This window comes from Lacerta agilis, chromosome 3, assembly GCF_009819535.1.
Source record: "Lacerta agilis isolate rLacAgi1 chromosome 3, rLacAgi1.pri, whole genome shotgun sequence".
Lineage (NCBI taxonomy): Eukaryota > Metazoa > Chordata > Lepidosauria > Squamata > Lacertidae > Lacerta > Lacerta agilis.
Genome location: NC_046314.1, coordinates 429313 through 448996, shown reverse-complemented (window position 1 = coordinate 448996; position 19684 = coordinate 429313). Strand labels below are relative to the sequence as shown.

Sequence of the window (19684 nt, the reverse complement as noted above, 5' to 3'; positions counted from 1 at the left end):
TAACTGGAAAGTTGATTTTATGCAAGAACCAGATAGGAGAAATCATGATCAAGTATTACAGAAAGTATGCAGGTTGTTCAGAGATACTATTAGATACACTAGCTGTGTCTTCTGGGGCAGGTAGTACTACTTCCTTCAAATCTTTCAGAAGCTCAATCTGAGTATCCAGTCTTTTCCGTGTGTGCAGTAGCTGCTGAATTTTTTCTTCAGTTCCTGTAGAATTTACAAATGATGCTTAGTATTAATGTAGAACAAGTTTGTTGTTTTCAAATGACTCCTTTTGTGAAAAGTTCTTGAATATCTTCTCCATTGTGACTGTCCTTTCAATCAACTGATTTCATAAAGGCAATTTCAGTTACCTGAATACACAAGCACAATTCTACAAAAAGGGTCAAAATCTTAAAATGTATATAACTATTATTTATGCCTGAAAAGACACAAGGAGGGGGAGTACGGCTTGGTAGAGCAATGTAGCAGTTATGCCAGGCAGCTCCTTCTTGCAGCAGGAAATATATAGTACTGATCACTCATTTCCTCCTTCCCACTCCTTAAAAATGAACAATGGAATATATGTCTACTTACTGAGTTCAATAAGACTTAGTTCCAGAAATGCAGCCTAATGAGCAGAATAAGCAAGTGGTTTGTTTTTCTTAAGATCAAAAGAATAATCAGGCCAAATAGTCTGAATTATTTCAGCACCAAGTGACTGATCTATTCCGCTTTGGTGCTGAGACATTTGTGCTTGGGTTTTAATGCCAAACCAGATTGCCCAGGCTCAAAAAGTCATCTGAGAGAAGTTCCAAATTTTGCTTCATGCATACATACCAGAGTGAGCCGTTGCAAGTATATTTTCAAAAAGGCCACAGTCAAAAAGTGACATTACTGTTTCTTCATATTCTGAGGGTAGAGACAAGACCATGCTGATACCTTTGCATGAACACATATTTTAATATACAGTACACACAAGGATATACTCAGTAAAAAATAGGTTATTGAGCTGTATGTAACCCACCCTGGACATGCTTGGTGAAGGCTGGGCTATGAATGCATACAATAAATAAAGCCATGCCAGTGTATAAAATGGTCACGACCCCCCCGCACCCAGGGGTATCAGGGCTGTTGCATCTAACCTGTCTTCTCTTTCTGCTTCCACTAAAACCTGTTGCAAGGGTGACCCAAAGCCCAATTGCACATGTGTGTTCTGTAGGGGAGAGGCAAGTACTCATCCTGCAACAGCAGGCTGGGGGAAAAGAGCATGAGAAATCAACAGGGCCAAGCAGTCTTGTTCCTGAGAGGGAAGCCCTACTGAAGCATTCACAGGTCATGACTTGGACTAAAAAGCTCAAATTAGCAACTGACCCCAATGGCTGAGACTTAAAAGCACTTTCCAGTACCTGCTTCAGAAGTGTTGTCATCCATCAGCTTTTCCTGCGCAAGGTGAAGAGTGTCTAACATTTCCTCAAAGATTTCATCAAGAAGCCCAGCCTGTTTACACTTCCTTAAAAAGTCTATCCTTACTGTTAAGAGAGAAATACATCCTTTTTCAAACAGTTTCATACCTACTGGCTTTGTGAAGCTCTTTCTAGCAAGAGTAGTAATTTACTTCCAAGACATTTTGTTTTTTAGCTTGCAAAATACTCTCAAGTCATAGTTACAATAAAATCCTGGATGCTTTAAATATTCCACTTCACCACCAGGGAAAAGCAGCAGCAGAAAAGGCTCAAGAACAAGCCAAAAGTTTAGATAATGGGTGTTTCACATGTGGCTTTCCCCTCTGCCATAGAAACCCATGGGTCCAGGTTATTGGTCTGCTGTTAGTGGTCACAATGTGATTGTGCTATTTCTGTATTACAGAAAAAAGTGAAAGTTAAAAAGTACTGAGTGTGATGATGCCTGAAAAAAGAATATCATCATATAATGTGCAAGGCCTGGAAACTCCCATGAAGCATAAATTGAAGGTAAATTTAAAACCAGTGTCAGGTAAAGATTACTCAAAAGCTGAAGACTAGACACTTATACCTAAGTGTCTGAGCCATCCAGCAGCCAATTAGGAACAATTTTGAGAGAAGAGAAGAGAGAAATGTTGAAATCAATAAGTTTGGTGGGAATGTTTGCAAAGGAAGATTTTTTTTGGCCCAAACGTCTAAGCAGTAGTTTGCCTGTCAGAAGAAAGTATGTTTCTGTATCAAGTCACATTTATATATATAGGAAATGGTCTCTATAATAATCATGAGTGGCCAAATTAATTGCTCTACAGCCATCTTTGTAATTTGAGTCACATTCATGGCAAAAAGCTGCAGAACAGGCTACTAGAAATCCTAACAAGTGTCAAACACAGCAAATCCTACCTTTCTGCTGGTCATTTTTTCTCTTCAGGACCTGTTGTAGGCTCTCTTCTGCAACGGTTTCATTATCATTCTGTCAAAAGTGTTTTTAAAAACAAGTTTGCATATTTATCAGTATTGTTCAGAACACTAATGACAATGTTCATGTTTGTCCAGTGTAACAATCCCCACCTTTACATGTTAACAAGCTTAGAGCTGAATCCTATCCATGCTCTGCATTAGGCATATGCTGTATCTTAAGCTAAATTATCTCCCAAGTAATCCATGTATTAATTCATAGCACTTTTCCTCCAAGCAGCTCAAAGTGGCATACACAGTTCAACTATGCACATTTTATTTCCCAAGTTTAGCACCTAGCAGCAGTCAGAAAATAAAATGGGTCAAAAAAGAACAAACTGAATTAGAACTCAGTCTTAAATCACACGTGAGACCAATGTAGCAAGAAAGCATGGCTCACTGGAGGAAACTTTCTGCAGTATGTAGACATTAAAAAGGCTTAAATATATATATTAATTACCATTTTTTTTCTACTGCAGGATGAGTTCATTAGGATTGGGAGTCGTCCCTTCTTGCTGTCCTCATCTAGAAATAAGATAGCTGCTGCTTATATTTTACCAGATAATTTATTATAGTATTTCAGTAAGTTATAGCAAGATACACTATAAAAACAGACAGAACAAATTAGAATTACTTCTTTTTAAATTCGTCTTAAGAGTTACAATGATAAGGATTTAAGAATCACCCAGTAAACTGACATAATGGGAAAATGGAGATTTCGTGCGTTTGTATTTGTTGACAAATACTACTTCTTTTATCTTGAATGTCCAAGTAATACTGGCACAAGAGTGCAATAAGTTCTTTCCCCCTCTTTACACCTTGGGCCAAGTCAAAGAACTACCCTATACTGTCACACACCAGTCTTGAAAAACAATCACAGAATTGTGGGTCAGTATTGTTAAGTTTCATGCTATCATTTCACTTTTTAGCCACAGAACACACTGTGTCCACAACTTGAGTCTCTCTCTCTCATTTCAGTTATGAGGCAAATACTAAAAGCTCCTCCGAGCACAATTCTATCAAGAAACAAGACAAAGGAAAAGATGGGCCAAATCAGAATGAGTTGGTGGTGGAAGCACTCTCTGAAAAGTGTCTTGGAATTGGAAGGAACAGAAACAAGAATGAGCAAAAGTATTTTGGTGTGTAATACAATTCGGCGGATAGAAAAATACCACCATTTGAAAGAACCAACATTTACTTTAAACTGCAAACAACAATTTTCATAATATACAACTTGAAGGTTGGGAAAAGATGTGTAAGGTGAACCTAAGATTTACAGATTGTATCTTACTGAAAGAGAATTACATGAAAATGATGTATAGCTGGTATATAACACCAGAGAAAGTGGTCAAAATGTATAAAAAGGGATCAAAAACTTGTTGGAAATGTAAAGAAAAAGATGGTACATTTTATCATATGTGGTGGGAATGCAAAAAGAATAGAAATTATTGGGAAATGATATAAAATGAATTGGGAAAAAACTGTTTAAAAAGACTTTTGTTAAGAAACCAGAAGCATTCCTCCTAGGAATTTTAGACCAAGACGTTAAAAAAGAAAGTTGGAAATTATTTATGTATGCAACAACAGTGGCAAGAATTATATTAGCACAAACTTGGAAGACAGAAGAAATACCCATGAAAGAACAATAGCAAAGGGAACTTATGGAATATGCAGAAGTGGCAAAACTAACAGAAAAGCTACATGAAAAGGACAACAAAGACTTCAACAGAGAATGGGAAATGGACTCATGGGCAGTGCTTGAGTAAACAATCACAACTGTATACAAAAAGAAGAAGACTATATGTATTGGGAAAATTTTGGGAAAACAATACGCAGGGTGAACAATATGAAAATAAAACAAAACGGGAGTATGAGGGAAGTCCAGGGGAGGAGGGTGGAAATAGGAGAAAATTGTTAGATATATTGTTAGAAGAAGCATACATGGAAAAATCAATAAAAATATTTAAATAATAATAATAAATAAATGAGGGGAGAGCAGTGCGCCTGCCGCCTTGAACATCTTGGGGGGCGGGGAAACTTGGGGATAAATGCAAAAGGAGAGAGACATACAACAAGACTGCCCAGTGCCCACTCAGACGTGCATTCGTGACCAATTTATCTTTCATTTTTAAAATATGATTGTTATATAATCAAAAACAAGCAAACAAAAAACTAAACAACAATTTTAAGAAAGCTAGATAAGCAGCAACTATAACCATTCCTGAGATGGCCAGCCGCCCTTTCGCCGAGTCTCTGAGCAGAGAGACACTATCAGACTGCCTTGTGGGCAACTTGTGTGGGTCTTATGAGAAAATTAGTAATTTTCTATGTCTTGGAATCTGGCCATTTTCTGAATAATCGGAAATAATGTCAGCTGATGCGTGATGCCAACCTAAGTAACCAGGGCATTATTTACAAGGCGCTAGTTGCTGTGGAAGGCAACAGGGAGGGCGGCTTTGGTTTTCTGAAGAGCTGCACAGAGACAAAATCAGGAAAACAACATTTATTGGGTCCAGTGATGAGCAGCAACCAACCACTGGAAAAACTCTTCCACATGGAACTTGAACTGGAGAAATCACTGCTGAACCAGACCAACCTCTGACAAAAAAAACCCTGCAGTGGTAAATTGTATAGTGAGTATTTTGTAGTTCTCTTGTTCATATGGGTAGGAGAAAAAATACATTGGTTTTCAGGGTTCTATAAAAGCACTGTTGACACTTTTTTGTCAAGAGTTTCAATAGTGGAGAATGTATAAACAAATATTCCATTACTGCATCTGCTAAAAATGGCTATTTGAAGCATGGAGAATAGTTTGAAGAGGAAAAGAAACTAACCATAAAAGCTTGTCTTCTTGACTGGGTCATGGTTTGGACAGAACACTCTAATACATTGGAGAAATAACGAGAGAAAAGAAATTGAATTAATATATAAACAAATGCATTCATTGCTATTAAAAGGTACATAAAGGTAGTAAGACATAGTGAAGAGTTCAGTTCTGGAAGAATGGTACCTGAAAGGTGTTTCTGAAGGAGCACTAAGACACCACCAAGTGCCTATCAACAACGGGTTTGATGTGCTATTTTTGCAAGAGTCATGAGTGTCTGGCAAGCTATGTAGAGTGGAGTGATCAGTGTTTACCAATAAAATAGTGACAAATTATTCTGCCTTCTATTCATTTTTTTTCAGAGAAAAGAAAATTCCTTACTATAGAAGTATGTAAGTTCTCCATTCCAGGAACTTTCAGAAGTAGGCACCTCTCCTTGATGAGGAGACAGGGCCCAGAAGCTTCTGAGTTGTATCCAAAGCAACACTAAGTCAAGGATTTTCACTTGTGCCCTTGCCTTCTCCTTCCCTTGCACTGTTGCACACAGAAGAGTGAGGGCAGGCTACACAGAGCAACAGTTCCCAAAGGCAGGAAGGGAAAAGGGGGAAATATCATAAGGGAAAATTTCAACATCCTCCCACCAATCACTATTGCTCTGATGATTAAAATCAGAGCCCTACACTGCTGCTTTTTCAGTTAAAAACTATTTTAACATCTCATAGGCCCTCTTCCTACCTCCGTGTGCTCAGTCTGTCTCCTGAGCTTGCTGCATTTATCAGACAACTGGGTAATTTGTTTGCAACAGCAGCCTGATTTGTTTTTGTTAAAACATTACTTTCTCAGTATTACATTTCAGGTAAAACTATGACTAAAGACATATGTTACTATTTTATTTTAAGATCATGACACTCTGATGGCTGTGCATTTCAATTATCCTTGTTTTTTAAAGAAAAGAGGGAGAATGTGAAGCATTTGCAACTCTTGGTCACATACACTGAAGTCCTTTTACTCGCTCAACAAAAGTTCACAAGCCTGTGCTGAGATAGCAGAACACCCGCCCTGCCCTGCCCAAGCCCACTTGCCTAGTCCATCTCACTTTGTGTGCATGTGTTAAGTCAAGCAGATAGGCAAAAGCCCCTCAAACTTCCTGATTGGCTGTGATGACCAGAACAAAGGATTCTTGGAAGCAGGTAGGACAGTGTTTTTCAACCTTTTTTGGGCAAAGGCACACTTGTTTCATGAAAAAAATCACGAGGCACACCACCATTAGAAAATGTTAAAAAATTTAACTCTGTGCCTATATTGACTATATATAAAGTAATTCTCTTGAATAGGAATCAAATAAACAAATTTTTCCCACGGCACACCAGGCAACATCTCGCGGCACACTAGTGTGCCGCGGAACAGTGGTTGAAAAACACTGAGGTAGGAAGACCTTCAGGATGTTAAAGATAAAAAACAAGAGCAGAGAGGAGGACTGGAATGGGAGAAATAAAAGTTGAAAGGGGAGGGGGAGGAGGAAGGAAGGAAGGAAGGAAGGAAGGAAGGAAGGAAGGAAGGGGCGGGAAGCAGGACAGAGGAAGAGCAGCATGGATGGGGGTGACTAACTGTGGTTAAAACATGGTCAAAAGGAAGTAGAAGGGAGTGGATGCATCATTTCTGCTCACTCCAGATGACACAACTCAACTGGTAGGGGGCCCTGATCAGCCCTAAGGTGCCCTGGCTGGCTATGTTAGCAATCAGGAATAAATGAAAGCAGAAGGACGGGCTCCACTTAATGCTTTTCTGTGGAACTTTAATTCCCCCCCCCCCCATATATAGTGATGCTTGCTAGCTGTGTTGTGTACAGCAGTTTGAGCAGCACAGCAGGCAAACAGAATGTACTCCAGGGACTTCCTTAGTGCAAATAAATTAATGAATTGGGGTGTGTGTGCAAAGGAGAGACTAGGTTCTTCTGGCTCAGTGGATCTGGGTGTTCTCTCCCAGTTGTCTAAGCTGACGTCCCGTCCCCCCTCAACTGCATCTAGCAACAGTCACTACATCAGGCTGCAGCAGAGGGAGAGATGGGGAGCAGGGCTCCTCTGGTTGCTCCTCTTTGAGCCATTGCCTTTCCGTCTGGACACAGGAAGAACTCTGTAATCAAGCACTGGTAGCTAGGTTCACTTTTTTCCTCCTCTCTCTCAATCCCTTCTCTTTTCTGTGTTGTGTCTTTTAGCTTGTACACTTGTAAGCCATGCTGGGATGCTTTAAATAAAACAAAACAAACAAACTATTGTAGAAAGGAAAACTAGCCAGGTCCGTAAAATTCCATTCAAATTAGCTCTCTCTAGCTATAAATTTCAATTCTGCCAGACAAGGAGCTCTTCACAATTTAGAAGGTGAAAACAGACAACTTGGTTACCACTTGAGAACAGCTGTTCCCTGGTACCTCAATTGCCTCTGGCCCCTCCATCATGCCAGTATCCCAGTGACTCCAAAACAACAGAGGACATCCCAATATCTGAATTCTTAAGACTATTCACAAGAGCCTCCACCTTCTCATGAAAAAAGTTCCTGCACTTCAAGTTACAAAGACTCACATCTCTCTCTCAAGCCAACTAATCAAAATTATTTAAAATGAATAGGTAAAGGTAAAGGGACCCCTGACCGTTAGGTCCAGTCGCAGACGACTCTGGGGTTGCAGCGCTCATCTCGCGTTATTGGCCGAGGGAGCCGACGTTCAGCTTCCAGGTCATGTGGCCAGCATGACTAAGCCGCTTCTGGGGAACCAGAGCAGGGCACGGAAACGCCATTTACCTTCCCGCCGGAGCGGTACCTATTTATCTACTTGCACTGCATGCTTTTGAACTGCTAGGTGGGCAGGAGCTGGAACCGAGCAATAGGAGCTCATCCCATCACGGGGATTCAAAATGCCAACCTTCTCATCGGCAAGCCCTAGGCTCTGTGGTTTAACCCACAGCGGCAATGAATAGCTTGGGTTTTTCCCTGGCCCTCCCTGCTTAGAATTTATTCAGCATATTTCCCACGAAATCCAACACAAGACTTTTAAGACGTAAGCAGGTATAGGATGGCATCGTAAATGAATCGCTTTTGTTGACTCTTCAATATCTCCGAGTTCATACCAAGTGCTCAATTCTGCCTCCTTGTAGGTGGATTTGACAGCCAAGGTGAGCAACTAATAAAAGCGGGCATATCATGAATTTGCTTACCCACATCCAATTCTGGGGGATATAAAAAGCATATTTTGCTGGTTCTCGGCAAAGTTTGAGACATTTCAGGATTGTTTAGGTTCAGATATTGGGTGGTAGCCAATTGTGTTTTTCACTAATGAAAGGCTTTTGGACTGCAGAGGAAGCTTCTGTGAAAAGAAAGAGGGCCAATGTTTTTTCTACCTTCCCCTTATTCCTGCAACTCTGCTGGGTCTCCCCAAACCTGCTCGAGAGGTTTAGGGGGTGCTTTGGAGAAGTGGATGGGACTGCAGGACAAAAGGGGAATTTTGTAAAACCTTTCACTTATGGAAGCCTCCAGCCAGCAGAGGGACTGACTGAATAGTCTATTACAAGTGGCCCATGGGGGTGAACCGGCCCACGAGCCACCCCTGAACTGAGCAGCCCGCTTGGCGAGTCCCTACACACTGCACTAAATCAGCGCAGCGCGACACGGGGACTCGCTTCCGCGGCACCAGAAATCGCACCTGTGCAGATGCTGGAAATTGCGGGTGCACATGCAATCTGGCCCATGGAGGGATCTCCGCTGGAATGAACCGGCCCAGGCGAGGTAAACCTTGCTGCCCCCTGGTTTATTATCTGGCCATTAGGTGCCACAGCAGGTGCTGTGACCTTCCAGCAATTTGAATTCACCCGCAAAGGAACAGGCAAAGACAGTACCACCCAACCACCCCAATAATAGTGTCAAAGTAAAAGATAAATGCAAGAAAATTTTCAAAATGCCACAAATTTTAGAAAAGAACTTGTTAAATACCGGTAAATGCCTTGAATTTCATCCGTTTCTATTGCAGCATCATCACACAAAGCACAGAAATAATGGTAACTTCTGCGACAGTTTTTTATTTCACAGCCAACAGTGGCTCCTTTCTTGCGACAGAAATTGCATATCTGCAAAAAATGGGGTTTTGAGTCAAAACAAACTATACCATATCAGGTTGGTTCTGATGTTAGCAATCCTAGCTTTCAGTGAACCAAATTTTTTTACCCACAGTCCTTGGCATGGCTGAACTCAATGCAGCTTACAGCTAGGAACAGGGGTTAACATTGCAGCCTAACTCTCTGTTGCAATTTTAACTACAGAGAAACATTTTTTAAATGATTTGGTTAAGAGAAATGCTGTGCTTCTGTCAAGCTAATAGTTTGGCTAGCCTGGGCCTCCACCCCACACTTCTTTGCATTTATATTCTTTAATTTAAAAATATGTGGTTGCAGCCTTCATGGTATCTCCATACTATTATTAGTCAATGAAATAATGAAATAATTATTAAGTTGTCTATTGATAACATCCCATATATTTCATTTGTGGGGTACTATGAGTATGGTAGTACCTCTGGTGGGGGACACGTCCTGCTCCTTCTGGGGTAGTTTGTCCACCTCTGGTCCTCACCCTGCCCTCAGCTGTCACCTCTGAGAAGCTGTCAGCATGCGACAGCAGCCCCACCCCGGGAAATGGCTTTGACTGGGTGGCTAAACCAGGTGTGTGGAGCCAATGGGTCTCAAACTCTTAGCGGATTAAGGGCTTTCCTTGCATGCAAAGAGAGGCTCCAACAGATTGAGTGGACAAGACCAAGAGTGGGTCCAACGTTTAAGAAGGCGGTTTTCTGCACGTGTTGTTGAGGGCAGATGGGGCTCATCAACCTGGGAAGGGAGGCCATCAAGGAGAGGAGCCTTCCGCTGCCCTTGTAGGGTACCTTCGGGATAAAGAAAATCTAAAGAATAGTAAACCCTACACAAATCTGGAGTGTAGTCCTTAAGGCAATTGGATAGTGCCTTGTATGCCTCTGCTTTCCTTTGGACCCCATCAGTGAGATTGAGAGGCACAAGGGGCTTGTTGTCTGAGCAGCCCAGGATCTTCAGACACACTGCCCAGGCACTTCGAAAAAGACAGGTCCCAGCAGCAGCTATTACATTTCTAGTAGTAAAGCACTGGATAATATAATTTGCAATCAAGACTACTGTTACCTTATATAGAATAGGATGTTGGTAAGAATCACAATCTGATGATGGTAAGAATTCAGACTTCAAAATGGCGCTAACATTTTTTTATCCCTTCGATGGCATTTTATGTACAGTTCTTTGAGTGCACAAGGGATGCTTTGAAGGAAAAAGCCAGACATTTAGCCAAGACTATTGCTTCTCCCTTCATTTTGGAGAAATCTGGTGAGGAAGAGTGGTGGCCAAAGCAAGTCTTTCATTGCTATTACAATGGCAGGGCTGGTTTTTTAGAGGAGCATTATGTTAAAGCATGAGATGGCAAAAATAAACATTGACATCCTGGGTATCAGTGAACTAAAATGGACGGGAATGGGCGAATTCAGTTCGGATGACTATCATATCTACTACTGTGGGCAAGACTCCCGTAGAAGAAATGGAGTGGCCCTCTTAGTCAACAAAAGAGTGGCGAAAGCTGTACTGGGATGCAATCTCAAAAATGATAGAATGATCTCGATACGAATCCAAGGCAGACCTTTTAACATCACAGTAATGCAAGTTTATGCACCAACTACCGGTGCTGAAGAAACTGAAATTGACCAATTCTATGAAGACTTAAAACACCTTATAGAAATGACACCAAATTAGGAAGTTCATCTCATTAAAGGGGATTGGAATGCTAAAGTAGGGAGTCAAGAGATAAAAGGAACAACTGGCAAGTTTGGTCTTGGAGTTCAAAATGAAGCAGGGAAAAGGCTAATAGAGTTCTGTCAAGAGAACAAGCTGGTCATCACAAACACTCTTTTCCAACAACACAAGAGACGACTCTACACATGGACATCACCAGATGGGCAACATCGGAATCAGATTGATTATATTCTCTGCAGCCAAAGATGGAGAAGCTCTATACACTCAGCAAAAACAAGACCTGGAGCTGACTGTGGCTCAGATCATCAGCTTCTTATAGCAAAATTCCAGCTTAAACTGAAGAAAGTAGGAAAAACCACCGGGCCAGTAAAATACAATCTAAATCAAATCCCATATGAATACACAGTGGAAGTGAGGAACAGGTTTAAGGATTTAGACTTGGTGGAGAGAGTACCTGAAGAACTATGGATGGAGGCTCGTAACATTATACAGGAGGCAGCAACAAAAACCATCCCAATGAAAAGGAAATGCAAGAAAGCAAAGTGGCTGTCCAATGAGGCCTTACAAATAGCGGGAGAGAGAAGGCAAGCAAAATGCGAAGGAAATAGTGAAAGATACAGGAAATTGAATGCAGATTTCCAAAAAATAGCAAGGAGAGACAAGAGGGCCTTCTTAAACGAGCAATGCAAAGAAATAGAGGAAAACAACAGAATGGGAAAAACCAGAGATCTGTTCAAGAAAATTAGAGATATGAAAGGAACATTTCATCCAGAGATTACCATAATAAAGGACAAAATTGGGAAGGACCTAACAGAAGCAGAAGATATCAAGAAGAGGTGGCAAGAATACACAGATGAATTATACCAGAAAGATATGGAGGTCTCATATACCCCAGGTAGTGTGGTTGCTGACCTTGAGCCAGACATCCTGGAGAGTGAAGTCAAATGGGCCTTAGAAAGCACTGCTAATAACAAGGCCAGTGGAAGTGATGATATTCCAGCTGAACTATTTAAAATTTTAAAAGATGATACTGTTAAGGTGCTACACTCAATATGCCAGCAAGTTTGGAAAACTCAGCAGTGGCCAGAGGATTGGAGATCAGTCTACATCCCAATCCCAAAGAAGGGCAGTGCCAAAGAATGCTCAAACTACCGCACAATTGCGCTCATTTTTCACGCTAGTAAGGTTATGCTTAAAATTCTACAAGGCAGGCTTAAGCAGTATGTGGAGCGAGAACTCCCAGAAGTGCAAGCAGGATTTCAAATGGGCAGAGGAACCAGAGACCAAATTGCAAACATGGGCTGGATTATGGAGAAAGCTAGAGAGTTCCAGAAAAACATCTACTTCTGCTTCATTGACTACGCAAAAGCCTTTGACTGTGTCGACCACAGCAAACTATGGCAAGTTCTTAAAGACATGGGAGTGCCTGATCACCTCATCTTCTCTTGAGAAATCTCTATGTGGGACAAGAAGCTACAGTTAAAACTGGATATGGAACAACTGATTGGTTCAGAATTGGGAAAGGAGTACGACAAGGCTGTATATTGTCTCCCTGCTTATTTAACTTATATGCAGAATTCATCATGCGAAAGGCTGGGCTGGATGAATCCCAAGCCGGAAGAAATATCAACAACCTCAGATATGCTGATGACACAACCTTGATGGCAGAAAGTGAGGATGAATTAAAGAACCTTTTAATGAGGGTGAAAGAGGAGAGCGTAAAATATGGTCTCAAGCTCAACATCAAAAAAACTAAGATCATGGTCATTGGTCCCATCACCTCCTGGCAAATAGAAGGGGAAGAAATGGAGACAGTGAGAGATTTTACTTTCTTGGGTTCCATGATCACTGCAGATGGTGACAGCAGTCACGAAATTAAAAGACGCCTGCTTCTTGGGAGAAAAGCAATGACAGAGACATCACCTTGCCGACAAAGGTCCGTATAGTTAAAGCTATGGTTTTCCCAGTAGTGATGTAGGGAAGTGAGAGCTGGACCATAAAGAAGGCTGATTGCCGAAGGATTGATGCTTTTGAATTATGGTGCTGGAGGAGACTCTTTAGAGTCCCATGGACTGCAAGAAGATCAAACCTATCCATTCTGAAGGAAATCAGCCTTTGGTGCTCGCTGGAAGGACAGATCCTGAAGTTGAGGCTCCAGTACTTTGGCCACCTCATGAGAAGAGAAGACTTCCTGGAAAAGACCCTGATGTTGGGAAAGACTGAGGGCACAAGGAGAAGGGGACGACAGAGGATGAGATGGTTGGACAGTGTTCTCGAAGCTACTAACATGAGTCTGACCAAACTGCAGGAGGCAGTGGAAAACAGGGAGTGCCTGGTATGTTGTGGTCCATGGGGTCACGAAGAGTCGAACACGACTAACCAACAACAACAACATGTTAAAGCATGGGTTGGCAACCTAAGGAGTAGAATGTGTGCTTTTATTTAAAATGCATCTCTGGGTTATTTGTGGGGCATAGGAGTTCATTCATTTTCCCCTTAAAATATAATCCGGCCGCCCACAAGATCTGAGGGGCAGTGGACTGGCCACCTGCTGAAAAAGTTTGCTGACCCCTGTGTTAAAGTGTTCTTTTCTTAGAATACTTGCCAGTATATGCCTCTGTACTAAATATCTCTGACCTGAGCATCAAAAGAAATAATTCTGAACTAATACTGCATAATCTGCTTTTATACACATAAAAACGTAAAAGGTTGGTGTCTCACCAGCCTCTTTCCTCTTTTTATTTCACTCGTTACTGAAGCCACATCAAACCTTATATCGAGATTCTCAGGGTTATGTTCTTCAGATTCCACAAATCCGGAGGAATATAGCTAAATATAAAAACATAAATGAAAAGAAGTTAAACTCAAACCAGGAGATACTACAATGAAGCAATAAGGAGCAGCAGTAACAGTTGGGAAGAGATTTAATTTAGTCTTCTCTCATAGATTTGCACAATGTTAGTTTCCTTTGCATGGTCGGCAGTTCGAATCTCCGCGACGGGGTGAGCTCCTGTTGTTCGGTCCCAGCTCCTAAACACCTAGCAGTTCGAAAGTACGTCAAAGTGCAAGTAGATAAATAGGTACTGCTCCGACGGGAAGGTAAACGGTGTTTCCGTGAGCTGCTCTGGTTTGTCAAAAGCGGCTTAGTCATGCTGGCCACATGACCTGGAAGCTGTCTGCGGACAAACGCCAGCACCCTCAGCCTATAGAGCAAGATGAGTGCCACAACCCCAGAGTAGTCCGCAACTGGACCTAACGGTCAGGGGTACCTTTACCTTTACAAAATAATGTATATACTTGGATTTTATTTTAACTACCACTTTTCCAGGTTGAGCATTCCACCCCTTGCTGTTCCAGTCTCCTAGAAGACAGGGCGCTGTTCAAGAACCCTATATCAAAACTGAATAAGGGATGCAGTGAAATAGGATACGATAGTCAACCCAGCTCACAAAGGAAGCTTTCTCTTCATCTCACCTTCCTCTACCATGCAATGTAAAGACAGAAGGAACCATAGTATACATAGTACGCTTGAAGACTGCCATTGCTACAACGAAGTAGCCAATATTAGAAAGCAGTACCAAGTTGCTATTGCATTATTTGGTTCCCCATCTGCACACCTTATTTCCCAACACTTGCCACTCAGTCTCCACTGGCAGTATCTGGGGACCACAAGGGCCCTCTTTGTGTTACTAGGTGATAAATAAGGGCAAAAGGGGAACTCTGCATGCCCACACAAACAGGCACAGAAGCCACAGAACAAGAGTGACATTTTTCTAGAGCCTCCTCAGTTTAAGAGCAATGGTGGAATCACAGAATGCCAAAGTTGGAAGGGACCCAAAGGTCAGCTGGTCCAATCACTGGCAATGCAGGAGCAAAGCAAAGGGGCAAAGACAGGGGAGGTGGTCATCCCCCATTATACTTGGTGCAAGGACGGCTTCACAATATCATTTATGTCAGTGTTTTTTTATAAGTGTTAGAAGCCGCCCAAAGTGACTAGGGGCAGCCCAGCCAGATGAGCAGGATATTAATAATAATAATAATGGGTGCAATTGTGACAGAAATTGTCACTAAATATCTGCAGAATTTTAAAGCAGTTAAAATTACTATTGAAGTGGCAACAGAGCTAGTAATTTAGCCATGCCATCTAGTTTAACTATGAGACCTCTGCTATTTTGTCATTTGTCCCACAGGTAGTATTCTATAGAAAAGGAACCATAGGAAGAGAATTCATTGGTATGCAACGGTCTTCCCCAGCCTTATGCCCTCAAAATGTTTTGGAGTACCAACTTCCATCAATTCCAGCCAACATGACCAGTGGCAGTGGTCAAGGAGTTGTAGTCCAACAACAGATCTGACTAGGGAATGAAACTGGTTTCCTGGATCCATTTCAGCTGGGTTTCAGAAGTGAATTTGACATAGAAACTGCCTTACTCACACTATAAAAAGAGGCGAGCCTCCCCCATCCTAGACCAGATGTAATCTAGACCCTGCAATCTATGGATGAATATCTGCAGAATTTTAAAGCAGTTAAAATTACATGCAAATATAATTAATAATAATCAAGCCCAGCTGAGCAAAAGCCTCGCCCAGGCCATGGCTTTAAGAACAGCAGATGCAGCTGGGAAAGGAAGACTTCCAAGGAGGGAACAAGGCGGAATCAATGTCTTCTGCTGGCAGGTTGCCAACAGAGATAGCTGCATGGTGATTAATGATAGCCAGACATACATTTTGGCTATTGAATTCACTCAGACAGGGAATTAACCTCTGATGCTCTGAAAAAGTTGATTACTAAAAGTTGGGAGACTGAGAAGCTCCTTGGAACCTGAATGGGGATGAGCAACTTAAGAGCAGAGGAATCAACATCTTGCCCCAAAGCCACGTGAGAGCCCTAATGGGCACAGGGTCGGCAAAAGCCTCCTGTTCTCCAGTCTCTCTGAGATGGTTATAACTAATGACTTAGAGAGGTTTCTCAGTCTGCCGATGGAAATTTACATCTCGGGTGTGAGCTACTTTCTGGCTTTAAGAATATATTTATTTAAAAATCAGGATGGAAAACCATGGCAAATACAAAAGGAAATGGGATGGGAGGATATGGATCTGGGTGTGAATTCACTATTACATAATAAAAAAGTATGAACTGTTATTTTAATATATGATCATAGGGGGAGACTTGTGTGGGAAAAGATGGAAATAATTATTATTGTTTAATATGGAGCAATGGTTGTGGAAGTTACTGTAGTTGATGTGTTTGTTAGAGGAAAAACTATTGCTGAAATTTATTAGTAACAATAATTAGAGACAGGTGGGTAGCCGTGTTGGTCTGCCATAGTCAAAACAAAATCGAAAATTCTTTCTAGTAGCACCTTAGAGACCAACTGAGTTTGTTCCTGGTATGAGCTTTCGTGTGCATGCACACTTCTTCAGATTGTTTGGTATCTGAAGAAGTGTGCATGCACACGAAAGCTCATACCAGGAACAAACTCAGTTGGTCTCTAAGGTGCTACTAGAAAGAATTTTCGATTTTGTAATAATTAGAGAACCCTTTTTGGTTTTTGTGTAAAAAGCAAAATGAATTAATCCTTACCAAACAATCTTGATGAACTGCAAGGTTCTGTCCTTCAGCAACATACATAATGGCACATTCTTCATCGTCTGGGCAAAATGCACACTGTCTCCTTACCATCTTTGCCATTATCCAAGTTAGTTTAGCAAAGTCACCTTAGAAAAGGATTTTAAAGATTAGCACAACACAAACACCATCCCTGAACTCTAGATGCATATAACTGAAATATCCTCAATGTTATCAGTGAACTTCTTTTAAGTCTTACTTTGGAACTAGAGGCCTTTGATCCAGTGGAGGGACCCACTGGCAAAAGGGAAGAGATTTCGCTGATCTCTCCCAACTCTCCTGAGCTGATTTTTGGGTACAAGGCACTGCAGGGGGAAGGAAATCAGCAGTCATCATCTCTCTCTCCCTTCTGCTGGTGAAATTATTCCCGGAGCAGAACTCTACTTATAGGCGCTACTATGGATTCTAGCCAATGAAGGAGATATTCTACATCAGGGGTGTCAAACTCAAATTCATCGGGGGCCGCATCAGCAGTTTGGTCACCCTCAAAGGGCCGGTTGTATCTGTAGGACTATGTGTCCACTCTTTATTATCATAAATTATTGTCACTGCATTCAATTATTACTGTTTTTGTAATAATGTAAGTAATAATGTCGCGCGTGCGCACTCCGTCGCTGGGCTCCCGCTGCTGCTGCCGCTTCCGCAGCGACTTTGCGAGCCCACCGGACATTTTGCGCGTGCGCACTCAGTCCTGACATTGCGTCGTGACATCACGACGCAATGTCACAGCGCCCCGCCCCCAGGGGGTGCCTCCTCCGCACTGCCGCCCCTGGCGGCGCGGAGCCTCCCTCCGCCCCTGCAGCTGGCGGCGGCTACACGGGCCACATGACGAGGTCTGGCGGGCCGGATTCGGCCCGCGGGCCTTGTGTTTGACACCCGTGGTCTACATGATGTATTTTGCATTTTATTTAAAAGCATTTACTTAATATTTTAAAAAGCATTGCTTAAGTTTTTAGAACAAAGAACAGAACTACAAATAAAAATCTTAGCTGCAACCACTGAGCATCTGAATACAGTTCAAAATAGTTATAAATATACTAATAGATCTTAAATATATACATTTGACACAGGGGGAAAGGTAGGCAAGAAAGGAACATTCTATAGATGAAGACCTTCAGGAATGTTGAAGATTCATTGTGTTTTGTTTCTGATTTTTCATTTATAAACAAGACACAAAATAAACTGCAACAAAATATCAAAGCACTCAGATATTAATTCATATAATAAGATATGAAGCATTCAAGACTAGATGTTTGAGGGACAGATGGCCATTTTTAACTATCTTTCTACAAGCCCCCACAAGATGCTCCACAATTTCCAATGACTGCTCTGAACAGCTGCATATACATGTTTTAACAGCTTTGGGGACAATGTGGCGCACATGTACTATGGTGTCAAGGAGCAATCCTTCAATGCCACTCTTGGGAACTCAACTGTGTAGGTAGGAATGGTGCCACTGGAATACCCTGCCTCCAATACAAATCCCACACAGCTGATCCACCAAGATCAGTGGTATCAAAAGTCACGGAGAGATCAAGAGTGAAAGGTCATTCTCTCCCCACCCCCCCCACCCCCGTAAAATCCATCAGGGTGACCAAGAATGATTCAGTTTCAAAACCAGGCCTGAATCCAGACTGAAAGGGAGCCAGATAACCAGGTCACCCAGGAACACTGGAAACAGTTTTGCTACAACACTCTCCACCACCACCACCACCAGTTGGTACTTATTGGAAACCACTGGATCCAGTGTAGGCTTTTTAAGGCGCAAGCACACCATGGCCACGGAAGAGAGCGAGCACCACCCCAATCCTCCATGAGGCAGGCACAACCTGGTGGAGCCACACCGGTCGCCTTTAACTGGCTCAGAAGGGTGTCTCTGAAGAAGTGTGCACGATGCACACGAAAGCTCATACCAAGAACAAACTTAGTTGGCCTCTAAGGTGCTACTGGAAGGGATTTTTAAAATATTTTTTATTTTGTTTTGGGCCAGAAGGGTGCCTTTAAAGAAGGGCTCAGAGGTGGGAGGGTGGAAACGCCCCGTGGTGCACGAGAAGGCGCTCGTCGCAATGGGGAGAGAGGCAGCCGCATCCCAGAGCTCCCCCCCCCAGGCAACGGCTCCCTGAGCGCCGCCCCCCCCCCTCCGCCGTCCCGGGCTCCCCCCTCACAGGCCCCTGGCAGAGCAGCCCTTCGGAGCGGCGGCCCTCTTGGCCACGGCAGCCTCGCTCTCCAAGAGCCCCGCAGGGCGAGAGACGGGCGCCGCCCTCCTCCCAGCAGGGGCCCGGCCAGCTCCGCGCCGGAGGGAGAGGCCGCGGGGGGAAAGGCGCGCGACGAGCCCGGGCCGCCGGAGGGACCAGCCCCGCCTCCCACCCCCACCCCCACCCGCACTCACCTTCGGCAGCGGCCCCAGCGGCGCCTCCCGCAGCGCCTTTTCCGCAAGGCCCGGGTGACGTCACCGGCGGAGGGCGTTCCCGCTGCGCGCGCACGGGCGGAGGCGGGGCGAGGTCCTCCCCGGCGAGGCCAACACGGCGACAGAAACCCCGCAGGGAGGCTTCACTGCCTGCTTGGCATTCCGTTGGAGGGCCCTGGCCAACAGACCCCTAACAAATTCCCCATCCCTATTATTTGAACACCCTGTCCAGGATATCAGGGTGCCTATATATACTAGGTGGTCGATTTTGAGGAGGGACAATGGAGTAAAGTCACCTTCATTTCTTTGGTTTCTTGGTACAAGCCCTGGAATTCTTCTGTCAGGTTCCAGAAGAGGGGATTGTTGCCTCTCCCCATAGAAGTTGTCCTTCAAGGTTCAATGTGTCTCTTTTTATCATTAATATGAAGCTGAAACAGCTGAGAATGTCTCGTATTGTGGACTGGGGTGCCATCACCATAATAATAATAATAATTTATTATTTGTACCCCGCCCACATGGCTGGGTCTCCCCGGCCACTCTGGGCACCATGCTGATACCATTCAGCTCTAGGCTTTTCATCGGAGCTGGGTGAGCCAACCATTGTCTGGTTCCCAA

The 19684-nt window shown here is 43.1% G+C and overlaps 1 protein-coding gene across 1 annotated transcript in view; it reads right to left on the bottom strand.

Annotated features, from left to right (window-relative positions):
• LOC117044514 (histone-lysine N-methyltransferase SETDB2-like) overlaps positions 1-19684 on the bottom strand; it is a 43319-nt gene continuing 23635 nt past the window's right edge. The window contains exons 15-24 of the mRNA XM_033145332.1: positions 19052-19219; positions 16618-16751; positions 13755-13862; positions 9208-9341; positions 5237-5283; positions 2863-2942; positions 2349-2418; positions 1395-1517; positions 826-897; positions 1-213 (exon numbers count right to left, since the gene is read on the bottom strand). Coding sequence (XP_033001223.1) covers positions 56-213; positions 826-897; positions 1395-1517; positions 2349-2418; positions 2863-2942; positions 5237-5283; positions 9208-9341; positions 13755-13862; positions 16618-16751; positions 19052-19219 — 1094 coding nt within the window. The 3' untranslated portion in view covers positions 1-55. The remainder of the gene's footprint in view (positions 214-825; positions 898-1394; positions 1518-2348; positions 2419-2862; positions 2943-5236; positions 5284-9207; positions 9342-13754; positions 13863-16617; positions 16752-19051; positions 19220-19684) is intronic.